This window comes from Humulus lupulus, chromosome 4 (assembly GCF_963169125.1).
Source record: "Humulus lupulus chromosome 4, drHumLupu1.1, whole genome shotgun sequence".
NCBI classification, from domain to species: domain Eukaryota; kingdom Viridiplantae; phylum Streptophyta; class Magnoliopsida; order Rosales; family Cannabaceae; genus Humulus; species Humulus lupulus.
The window spans coordinates 64440763-64453973 of NC_084796.1; the positions used below are offsets into that span (position 1 = coordinate 64440763).

The 13211-nt window shown below is 33.4% G+C and overlaps 1 protein-coding gene across 1 annotated transcript; it reads right to left on the reverse strand.

The window, feature by feature from the left end:
• Positions 1-6744: 6744 nt before the first annotated feature.
• On the reverse strand, positions 6745-9509 carry LOC133832241 (uncharacterized). The gene is made up of 4 exons (XM_062262610.1): positions 9081-9509; positions 8442-8990; positions 7145-7976; positions 6745-6902 (listed from the first exon to the last, which is right to left on the reverse strand). Exons 1-4 carry the CDS (start codon positions 9507-9509, stop codon positions 6745-6747), a joined length of 1968 nt encoding a protein of 655 aa, XP_062118594.1.
• Positions 9510-13211: the final 3702 nt, after the last annotated feature.

The window sequence follows — 13211 nt, forward strand, 5'->3', positions numbered from 1 at the left end:
GGTAGATTCTTGGTTGGTTTCGAGTTGTTTTTTATTATTGATGTTAGATCTGGTTGTACAGGTTGTTTTGTTGGTTTTTAAAGTTTATTTTATGCTTGAGGGTTAGATTGGTTGATTTGCATGCATGCATGTGGCTAGAGTTTTTCTAGTTGTGTTTATTTTTGCTAGAATGTGTAGAAATGTTTGCTGCCAAGATTTTGTGGTCTGACTTCCAACGGGTCAGATCGTATCCTACTACCTTTGTTTGTGGAAATAATTTGTATGTTTGAATATTTCTAGATGATTACTTGATTTTATGATTTTGAAAATCAAAATAAAAGTGTTTTCAAACCAAAGTTATGAACTTTTTGCCATCTTGATGCAATCTTGAAAATTTCTGGGCAGCATGTACTACTCAGATTGTTTTGAATATGGAATACGTTTACTGAGCCAAAAGTCATTAAATTTGGTAATCTAATAGTTTATATATGTATAAGGATCACATAAATTTTTTAGAGGAAAATGCAAAATGGACAAAGTGTAATGGTTTTTCAAAGTTTAACTTAATAATCTGAAAATGAAATTTCTGGGCAGAACAATGCCTAGATTGTCTTACATTTTTTAATGGATTCCCCTATTCTAAAAATTATAAAAATTTTGAGAAACTAAATTAGATATGATTAAAGATCCTGGTAAAATTTTAGAAAAAAAATGGGCTTCTATGTAAGAGAAATAATATTTCTAAGAACCCTAATAATTTGAGAAAAAACTCATGGGTATCAAGCACTGCCCAGATTTCTTTAAATGGTTTAATGGGTTTTGCCTTCCCAAAATTTTTGAAACTTGGTGAGAAATTTTTTAAGATAGGTATTAAGGCCTTGGTGAAATTTTAGATTAAAATATGTCTCAGTTTAAGAGTAGTAATATTTCTAAGTTACCTTAAAACGGGGAAAAATAGTAATTTCAAACCTTAACAAAAAAAACACGAGTTTTGGGAGGTTAGTTCTCCTAACCTAAATTGAATTTTTTTGACGTGAGTTTTTGCCTAGTTCCTTTCATTAGGACACATAATATGTGAACAAAATTTGAAAGGGTTGTGGTTAGAGAACCTAACATTGAATATGAGCTTAAAAGCGGGATTTTTATCACGTTAAAATGAATAGTTAAAAAGTTAGGATCGGAGTTGAAAATGAAGTTGTTTTCAAAAATAGCTAAAGTTTTGGATATATAACAAATCCCAAAGTAGTTTAAGATTATTGAGAATTCATTTTTACCATTTTCTCAACTTGGGGTCCAATTGCAATTTATTTTAAAAAATGGCGTAATAGAGATCCTAGGTTATGGATTTAAAGATGGTAAAAATGGGAGTTAGGTTTTATAAAATCGTAAATCGAAATGTATTATCGTTAACGAATAATAAATTGTAAAAGGTCAAAACACAGTATTTTTTGGTAAAGAATAGAAAACAGTAAACTCCGTACTTAGGTAGAAAGTGGATGGTTTTCTAAGATTAAGAGTCGTTTAAAACTTCTTTTATAAGTAACCAAAATACGTGTAATACGATTGAGAGAGTCTTATAGAGATAGAATATTAAAATGCACAAAATTGAGAGCACGTTGCGGTAAGGATGATTTTTCTTAGGAAACCATAAATTGATTTAAAGTGAAATTTGGTCTTATACATTGTAAAGTGTATAAGAGAAATGTCAGTATAGAGTCTCTAAGAGAACTTTATTGAATGTAGCTATCGTGGAATATTAACTATTAGAATATGTCATAGTTTAATCCGAGTGACTGTGTGGTTTCACTACAGTGTTATCTAAGCGTGAAGGCTCGCTTCTGGATAGAAGGTTTCCACAAGCAAGAGCTAAGGAATTCGGGTAAGACAACTTATGATATGTTTGGCTACAACACATTAGTGACTAGTTTAGATAACTAAGTTATAAGCTAATAATTTGAACTAGTCTTTGAAGGTTTACTCAAGACCATGGTCCTAGAGGGTTCGCATACTCATGACTAAGGTAAGCAATCCGTCTAGCTATCGGGAACTAAGTAAGAAACTGGTTTGCCACTGATGACTATGTAACTAAGGTCGGTTGGCCACCGCAATATGTAAGAATTCTGGCTTAACACCAATGACATAAGAGTCTAGTTAAACTCTAGGACACATAAGTAAGTTGATTCCGATTCCGGCTAGCTACTGTGACAACTATGAACTCCAGCTAGCCACCGGGGAACTAAGTAAGAAACTGGTTCCCCATCGATGACTACGTAACTAAGGTCGGTAGTCTGGTTTAACACCTGTGACATAAGAGTCCGGTTAAACTCTGGGACACATAAGTAAGTTGATTCCGATTTCGGCTAGCTATCGTGACAGCTATGAACTCCGGCTAGCCACCAGGGAACTAAGTAAGAAATCGGTTCGCCACCAATGACTATGTAACTAAGGTCGGTTGGGCACCGCAACATGTAAGAAGTCAGTTTTAACACCTGTGACATAAGAGTCCGGTTAAACCCCGTGACACGTAAGTAAGTAAATTTCATAATCAAATCTCTATGACTAAGAAAGTATGTCGAATTCTTCTAGGAGTCTGAGTAACCGGTGTAACTAGTTTACACCCATTGACGCTATGGTAAGATATGATAAAATATGTTAAGTATGTATATTATGATACGAATGACTAAGTAAGTATGTATGTTATGATACGAATGACTAAGTAAGTATGTATGTTATGATACGACTAAGTAAGTATGTATGTTATGATACGACTAGTAAGTAAGTATGTATGTTAAGATATGAATGACTAAGTATGTATGTTATGATACGAATGACTAAGTAAGTATGTATGTTATGATATGACTAAGTAAGTAAGTATGTATGTTACCAGTTAAGATTGTATGTATGCTCTGGGCTTTTCTGCTTGCAGGTGTACTTTCAGGATATATAAATTTTGGTTATGAGGCATGACCATAAGTTTGCCAAGACGTTCGCATATTCTAAATTGTATGTTAGGGTTCGGTTTCATCACAATCCTATTCTTGGTTGATTATCTGCCTAGTTACAGTTAGTTAAGTTCTTGCTCCGTTTATGTGGTAATGTTTGTTAAGTTGTTCTTACTAAGCATTTTGCTTACCTAGTTGTTTCGTGTTGTAGGTAAGATCAAAGGCAAAGTGGATCAGTGAGCACTGGAGTTAATCTACGAGGATGTACATGTGGACCGACCTTTTGGGAATTTATGTTTTGGGGACTAAAACTCGAATGATAACTAAGAAATTATTTTGGCTTGTTGAATGTTTTAAAATTATGACATTATAATTTTCTTTTAAGTATGCGCATACTTCCAACCTCTTGCATGTTTTGAAAAGCTTTTTTTTATATGGATTTTAAGTTTATTTTAGAAAACGATTATGTTTTTTTTGCAAATTATGTTAAGATATTTTACGATACATTACAAAAAGTATTTACGAGATGTGTAGTGGAATAATGACTATACTCTTTGGATTCCCTAACCTCTTGTCCTTGTTGAATGCTAGGTATTGCAAGGAATCCAAACGGCTTTGAAACAAGACCACAGTCTTCCAAGTCTTTCTCTAAAACAACCTAGTGTTTGTGTGGGCAAATCTTAACACATGAGAAAAGAATTCCTAGAGAGAAAACTAAGAGAGAGTGGGCGGCTAGGTATAGAATATTAGTAGTGAACTTTTACCTTGTCAAATTCATCTTTTTTAATGCATTCTATAACACTAGTATATATAGGAAATTAGTTAGGACATAAAATAGGCTTTAGTTTCCCATTTTAATTTAATTATTCAATAATTATAATTAAATACTTGTCAAAATTGACCAATTATAATTTTGACCTTTATTTAATTCATTTTATTAATATTAATACCAGTCTATCAATATTAACAAAATTGTCCTAATTTGCTATAATGCTCTCTTTTTGAGACTTTGCAATAAAATCCTAAAAGTTTCTTCTATTTCTTTTCTCACAAAATATCAATAAATAGTTTAACATTATTTATTTCCATTAAACTAGTCAATATGATATTTTTATAATTAATTATTCAAGACTACTAGGTTCATTTTGATAAGAGATGACATAGGGACAAGGAATCCATGAACTCATGCTCCAATAAGTCACCGTGAGTTTATTTATAACAAATAAACGCACTTCCTTATTAATTCATCGTGACTTCACAATAGACTCGAAATTGTACTCTTGAATTCATAGAACGCTTTAGACCAAATGTAAATACGTTATCCATTGTTATAATCATAACCGTCATTCAATCTTCTATAGATTATCTACTAATGAGACGGGTGCAAATTACTATTTTACCCCGCATTGGTATTTTATCCTTAACTCTCACTAAGTTCCTTGTAAATGATATTTTCGTAAACTTAATTACAGAAATGAGTACTCTATCATTTAACACTTGAACCAAGCTATAAGGAAATCATTGTTTCACTTCTTAAACAGAAGCTATAGATTTCATGTCTATGATAAATACTCCCACTCAATTATACTACCATATCTCCAATATGTAAGTATGAGCTAGTCCGTAGGGTAAGCTGGTAACGAACAAATAAAAAGACTTGAATAATATAATTGGTAGAATATTAATCACTCAGGATTAAGATTGAATTGACATATTGTCAACGTTGTGATATGATTAGATTATATAATAACGATACTTACTTATCTTATCAATAATCAATATCGGTCCAGTCCAATGTAACAAAATACGTCTGATCTTATCTACTTGGTCAATGTCTTGGATAAGACATCACACCCCGAATGTGTAAGTAGATCATATCGTAGATTACCAGATCAGTTAAAATCCAATGCACAAACTTAATCTAAGGACTTGTTCTTTTGAACATATAATTACAATTATGATCCACTGTGACCTAGTCACTATAATTGTAATTATTTATATGTTCGGGATTTTGTAAATGTTTGCATTATTCCAATAATCATGTAATAAAACAAGTAAGCAACACAATTATCAAACTAAAAAATTGATATTCTTTTATTGACAATATAAAATCGTGTTACATGTCCGACACGGTTTTATAAGGGCATACAACCCAACACAACCAAACTCAGTGATGTAAGTTTCCAGACTATCAGGTTACCCTCTTCAACTTTCCTAATAATATGAAAACTGTGAATTCCTCATACCAAACGACCCTTAGAGGTCAATGCGTGATAATGTTGTTGGAAAGAAATTAAGTGAATGAGAAATTGATGCCTAAAATGGTAATGATTCAGCAAATCACTCTGATTATAGATGATATTATCTTAATATTGTGTGATTTATTCTGATTGATTTTGGCAAATCACTTTGGTCAAAATTGAGATATCAAAATATTGTGTGATTAATTCTGATTAACTGTCAAAAAATCACTTTGGGTAACAACTAATATTACCATAATAAATGTGATTAATTCTAATTATTTTTCAGAAATTAAGATTCTAAATTTGTTGGATATTTGAGCATTAATGGACTTGATTCTCACACATTTTCAACTCTCCATGAAGCCTATAAAAGGAGGCTTCTCCTCTCATTCTAAGACACACGATTACAGAGTATCACACACTTAGTCTCTTTCTCTCTTCAGTCTCTGTAGTATTTTCTGGTGATAGAAGGAAGGTTTGTTCCGAGTTCGCTTAAGCAGACGCAGTGGTGCTTTCATCCTGCTTGATAGTTGTTGTATCCTGGGAAGTGGTTGCTCACGAATCCTCAAGCACCGTTCAAGTAGAGGGGGAAAATCTACTTTAAGGAAAGTGTGTTTTGCGTGCCTCGGCTTTGGTTTATTCATTGTATTGTATTTTTTGTATTTCTATTCTTTAATTAAATATATTAATCTATATGCTTCGTTCTTCTCCATTGTATTATTTGTAACAGATGCCATGTTAGATTCATTGACATGCATGGTTCAAACTAATTAGGATAGGATGACATGTATACATACCCACAAATTTTCTGATTGTAGAATTTTGATATATTTTCACATATTCCTTTAATTAATCTTTTAGGTCAATATGTGATGATTGTTGTGTTTGATTTTTTAACATGGATGGTTCAAACTACAGGTATACGTACCCACAACTTTCTTGATTGTACAATTTTAATATATTTTCACATATTTCTTAATTGATGAGTCTCGTGAGATTCTCTCAAATATTACATTCAGTTATGTTGTGTCTAAAGTCATTCATTATATTCACATTTTCTAGTCCAAATTTGATGTGGTGTATTAAAAATAGTCCTACGTACATTGAAACACTATACAAAATTATTACACTGAAAGGCCTTTATTTTTTTTATATAACACAAAGTTTCGTGCAAACTTCATAACCTCAACCCAAATACCAAAGAAAAAACACATCATATTGTTACAACAAACAAAATAATGAATTCATCAAAATCAATACAAAAAATTATACTTATCCGATCAAAAAAATGATCAACTACTTCTAGTTGACCTCTCCCATAAGCTTTTTTTTTTTTTTTGGTGAATAAGAATCAATATATTGCTCAAAATCAACATGTACAAATCCAACTTTCCTATGAATCTACCCCTAGAGCCTCTACTATAGTACAAAGAAGAGGAAGGCTTTACAACTTTGAGAACCAATCCCTATCTATACAATTTTCCTTTTTTGGCATGAACATATACATTCTCATTTTAATATCTCTTTTAATCATATCTACTGTGTGGTTTACATGCCATATTTTTTGAGACCATAAAACATCACTCCTCACTCTCCAAATATGATACATTAATGCAGTAACTACAACCATGAGGAAATTCCTTCTGGTTTTGCTCAAATTCTTCACCTTGGTAATCCACTGAAATAACTGTGCATATTGATTTGTTTGTACCTGCCAATTTAGCCATTTCTTCACTGCCTGCAAGCAACACTTGCTGTATGTACACTTAATGAATAGGTGTTGAATGTCTTCAGTGCTAGCTCCACATAGTAAGCAAGATTGATCTATACTACCATTGTATTTGGCAATGTGGTTTCTGGTGCATAGCCTTCTGAGCATAATAAGCCAGTAAATGAACCTATGTTTAGGTATGTTGAGCCTATTCCAAACTACTCTCCTCCAATGAACTTTGGGTGGAGACCCAAAAAGAATATCATAACCTGCTCCAATCGTATACTTCGTGGCAATAAATGATGCCATGTCCATTTTGGCTGTGAAAAATTCTTTAACAACAACAAGTTTCCTCCAGTACCAACTACAATCTGGCGGATTCCTATATGACCACCAATCTTTTTTAGATAGGTAAACACTATGAACCCATTTAACCCACAGATTATCCTTCTTTGCTGTAGTGGCCCAAACATACTTACCCATAGCCACAATATTCCAATCAATGACATTTCTGAATCCCAAACCTCCAGCTGCTTTAGAAATACAGATATTATTCCAAGCCACTAAACCAGGCCCCGAATACACTCCCCTTCCTTTCCAAAGAAATGCCCTGCAAATGCCTACAATATCTTTCAACAGTTTTTTCAGCAAAATCATTATTTGAGTCCAATAGGCATGGATAGACATGAGAACAGAGTTAATCAGGATAACTCTACCCATATATGATATATTCCTAGTACTCCATTGTCTAATTTTCCTCATCATTTTCTCTAATATTATTCCACATTCAGCAGCAGAATTTTTTTTTGAACAAATCGGAATACCAAGGTAACGAAATGGGAGCTTACTTTTGGTGAAACCTGATACATCCAACACCCTTTGAGTCCCCTTCTCATTCATACCACAGCAATAAATTTTAGACTTAGTCACATTAGGCAAAAGACCTAAACTTCCAGAGAAGAGTTTAAGCCCTTTAAGCATCCAAAGTATTGAAATATAATCACCATGACTAAATAGTAAAATGTCATCCGCAAAACAGAGATGATTCATCTTTAGGCTTGCACATCTATCATGAAATTTATATCTAGGCATAGAACCCACCTTGAGCATAATGCGAGACAAATATTCCATACCTAGTACAAAAAGTAATGGTGACATTGGATCTCCTTGTCATAATCCCCGTTTAGATGCAAAATAACCATGTAATGATCCATTAATCATCAATGAAAACCGTGGTGTTCTAACACAGCACATAACAATATTGATAAACTTCTGAGGAAACTTAAAGGCATTTAGCATCTCTTCAATGAAATCTCACTCAATGGTATCATAAGCTTTCCTTAAATCCAACTTTATCATGCAACTCGGCTTACAGGTTTTCCTACCATAGTGTCTCACTAAATCTTGGCATATCATAATATTATGTGTTGTGTATCTCCCATGAACAAATCCCCCTTGATTTTCCACAATCAATTCAGGTAGTACCTCTCTAAGTCATGAACAAATCAACTTGGAAGCTACTTTATATAGTACATTACAACATGCAATGGGCCTAAAATCGCATACAGTATCAGGACATATAGTTTTAGGGATAAGTGTAATAGAGGTAGCATTGATCTCCTTAAGAAGTTTACCCAAAGAAAGAAAGGATATAATTGCAACACTATCCTCCTGCCCAACTAATTGCCAATTATCCTGGTAGAAGGAGCTACTGAATCCATCTGGACCAGGAGCTTTCATCCCTGGAATGGAAAACAAAGCTGTTTTAACTTCCAGTGTTGAGAACTCAGTGGACAAGATACATTTATGCTCTTCATTAAGAACAGGACCTAAATTCACAATGGCCTGCAGTACCTTCCTCCTTTGCTGCATATTAGTCCCCAATAATCTTTGATAATATCCAAGAAAAGCATCCCTTACACCCTCTGGAGTATCTACCCAAGTGCTAGTTTCAGTTTTGATAGACAGAATTCTATTTTGTAGTCTTCTCGCATTCAATGATGCATGAAAAAATTGAGTATTTTCATCCCCATTAAGAACCCATGCTGCTTTGGCTTTTTGAGCCAAAAAAGTTAAGTATGCTTTATGGAGATGAGAAAACCGTTCACTATCTAACTGTTCTTGTTTCAGTAATCCAGAGTTTAGAGGATGTTTAAGAAAAGCTCCCTGTGTCTCTAACTAGTGAAACTTAGCTTCCATTTCTACCTTCTGTAAGTCCTGATATCCTTCTCTGTCAATCTCTAAAAGAACCTGTTTTAATCTCTTCAATTTTGTAACCACCTTAAACATCTCAGTACCATAAACAGGGCTCCTCCAGGAAGTACTAACTCGATCCTTATATGCAGTAGCCTCCTTCCACATACGAAAGTATCGAAATGGTTTCCTCCCCAACTGTATGTCAACATAGAAGGATATAATAATAGGACTGTGATCAAAAATACCTTCAGGAAAGAAAGTTGCTTTAGATTCTTGAAATACATCAGTCCACTTCGAATTAACCATTGCACGGTCAATCTTTGAACAAACCCGTTCATCATTCTGCTGCTTGTTATTCCAAGTAAAAAAACATCCTGAAAATTTTAGATCCTCCAGTTGACAAGAAGTCATACAATCTCGACATGCTGTATCTGCCATTTTCTTGACTTTTTTGCCTATTCTCTCATGTTGATAAATAATCTCATTATAATCTCCTACTACCATCCATGAATCATCAATTTGCAGCGCCAACCTCTGGATATCTTGCCATAGCCTTCCCCTTGCTTTTGCCTCATTAAAGCCATAAACAAAGGTGATGAAAAATCGACCTTTCCTATTTAGATTTTGGGCCAAGCAATGTATTAACTAGTCTGTACATTCTCTAATATCAATAGAGTACATATTTGGATTCCAAGCAAATACTATTCTACCTTTATCTACCCAAGAATTGTTATTGGTAAAACACCAACCAGAAAATAAACTCAAATACAATACCCCCATGCTTTTATTCTGTAATTTTGTTTCAAGAAGACTAACCAGCCCCACTTGCTTTGCCTTTATCAATTGCTTGATTTCGGAATGTTTGTGTTGGCTGTTAATCCCTCGAACATTCCAACATAGTATTTTATCCATTACAAATAGAGGGATCTCCCCCCCCCCCCCCCCCCCCGCCTCTGTACCTCCTCTATTACAACTTCCTCTGCCAATGTACAATACTGATTTGTCACTAAAATAGGACTTGACTTATGCTCCTGCCTTTTAGCACCTTTACTCACTTCCTAAAAACCATCTTGATCAACATTGTTCTGCACCAAAACCTCTTTCTTAGATTGCTTTGGGACCCATTCTTGTTTTACTGGCTGCTTCTTCCTACATGGTAGAGTTTCATGACCAAAACCAGAACAGTGATGTCAAACAATCGGAAGCCATTCATACTCAACTTTGAGTCCAACCTCCTGATCAAATTCATTCACAAATCCAATGCTAGTTGGAAACTCCTGATCCAAGCTAACCTCAATGAGAATTCTAGGGTAGCTTAACCTGTCTCGCCCTTTAGTGATATTGTCAACTTGAAGTGGCCTTCCTATCTGTCGTACTATCTTAAACAGGCAGCGTTCACCCCAATATTTGATATCTAGACCTCCCAATTGAATCCAAGTAGGTACCAATGTTATATCCTCTTTAGAAAAATCATCAACAGAGCTCCATGGCTTCATAACCATTGGCTTTTCCCCAAAAAATAGATAACCCCCATAAAGAATCCGATCTCGAAATTCCAGAGAGTTAAAACCTGATAATGAATATGCCATGTGAAAGGACTCCTACCTTATCCACATTCTCTTTCCATAGTCGCCTCACAAAGCCATCCATTACAGTCACTGGTGGATTTGATCCAAGTACATAGCACACAATTGAAGGTTGCTAGTAATTGATCTCCTCAGCTATGTCTTTAAGTTCAATCTTAATTCCAAATTTCTTCTCCTTGTTCAGAGAATTCTCCACTCTAGCTGTTGAAGCACCTGGCAACATATCAGAACTTAAGGGGCGAAGAATCGGAGAAGAGGATTTCTCACCTGACACCAAATCCTGCATAACACTAGTAGTCGCATTCATCCAATCTGCAATGTCTTGTCGAAGTTTAGAGGGTTGATTTGCAATTGTCTCTGGCTCCTTAGACGCACGTACTCTGCCCACCCGATCAGTACCCATTTCCATATCTTCAGTAACTTCCAACTCTGCCACGCCCAAAACCTCATCCATCGACCGAGTTTTGATAATCCGATCAGAAGAAGATGGACCAGATTTCCTAGCTTTTCCCTTTGCCTTATTAGGTCTCCCCACATTCCTAGCTCACTTTGCCATGGCTCCGGCGCAGAACACCAAGAGAGAGAAAACGCGCGAAAAAATTCCCTTCCATAAGCTTTTCAACTACTACATATTGGGTCTATAATGCTTGTCATCAAGGCCATAGACATCATGCTATTGCTTTGCATCCTTATTTGTTAGGACATCAAGCTTTTTCTCAATAACAAAAATACAAAATAATAATATTAGCATCGGCGAAAAAAAAATACTACTAGAACAAAAACCTAGAAATTTAATGCTGCAAGCTCAAAAACTTATAATTATAGCAGTTTCTTTACACATTTCATACAAAAATAAAACATATACTGTAAATGATCAAATCAAACATGGCTCAAAAACTTCTACACATCCAAAAAAAAAAAACCATAGTTAGACGTACTTTTCACAAAAAATCAGAGCCCTGAAGTTGGCAACCCTGTCCACATTGACCCAAGCCACCCACGACTTGCAATATAGAAAGATGGAGAGAGTGAGAGTTTGTTAAAAAAAATAAAAATTGAAGAGAGATGAAGAAAAGAGAGAGAAAGAAAGAAAGATAGAATGACATGCGGCTGAATTAGATGAAGAAGACAAAAAGATAAATAAAACTTAAAAAAAGAAAACAATTTCTCTCGTCATCTGATGTATATATTGTAATAGTGCTTCCAGTATAATAAAGATAAAAATTTCTAAGATTACGAATTCAACAATTCATGAAAGAACTTCTCAATCCTCTTGTATACATAATATGCTACAAGTCAATGTCTCTTCATAAATCCCTTGGGTTTCACCATTGATCATTCCTTGTATAATAGTTCTCCAAAGGTTAGAACAAACATGCTTTGTATTTTTTTACTTGAAACCCTTCTGAAGTCTATCTAAAAAAAATATTTTAAATAGCTTGCAAAAAATAAATTAAGTATACTTAAAAAATATAAACACAATCTTGGTGAGTGTTGCAATTCTAAAGTGACGTTTGGTTGGAGTGAATGAAAATTGAGGAATAGGAATGAAAATGTGAAAGGAATATGAATAGAACAAAAATTAATATGACTAAAAAATCATTATTAATTTTTTTTCAATCTTGCATATTGGAATGGTCTTTTCTCTAATTTTCAAATGAAATAGTCATTCCATTAAAATAGTGAAAAAATCATTCTATTAGAATGATATTTCAAATACTCTAAAATGCAACCCAACAATAAATAAAATAAAAATTGATTCAATTTTATTCCGTTACCCCAACCAAACATCACATCAGTTCTGTCATAAATGTTTAGTTATTTTATTTTTATCTTCAATTATGTAACTTAAAATGGTGTATTGGTGTAATAATGTTTAGTTATATATATTATTAGGGTCTTTTGGCAAAATGACTTATTTTTTAAAGTCATTTTGCACTTTATCCTAGTTTCAATAATTCTTTGCAAAATGACCACTCATAATTTAGACAACTAGTCTAAAATTTAGATAGGAGGTCGAAAAATTCAAACAGCATGTCGAAAATTTTAGATAGCTAGTAAAAAAATTTAGACAATTGATCAAATTTTAGACAAGTCATTTTGCAAAAAAAATATCAAAAGTAGACCTTACTACAAAATCACTTAAAAAAATATCATTTCCACCAACTTCTAATCATTTAATTGAATATGATAAGTTTTGCTCCTCCCGTGGCCATCTAAATTTTAGTGTTAAATATTTAAATTCACACACACATATATATATATATTGATATAATATGTACTTAATATAGTTGGATTATTATATTAGTTTTAACCCGTAGATCTTTGTTTAATAATTGTGATCATTAGTTTTCCTCCAATATTTCATTAATTATTCCTTAAAAAATATTTAATTAATTATAATATATCTTATTATCTAAAATTAATAATAAAATAAATTTTTTGACAAAATCATAAGATAATTTTTTAAGGAGCCTAACATTATATAAGGTGACATTTTATGTTTGGTTTAAGGTGTCCAACATCACTTATTAAAAACATAATAAATGAGACC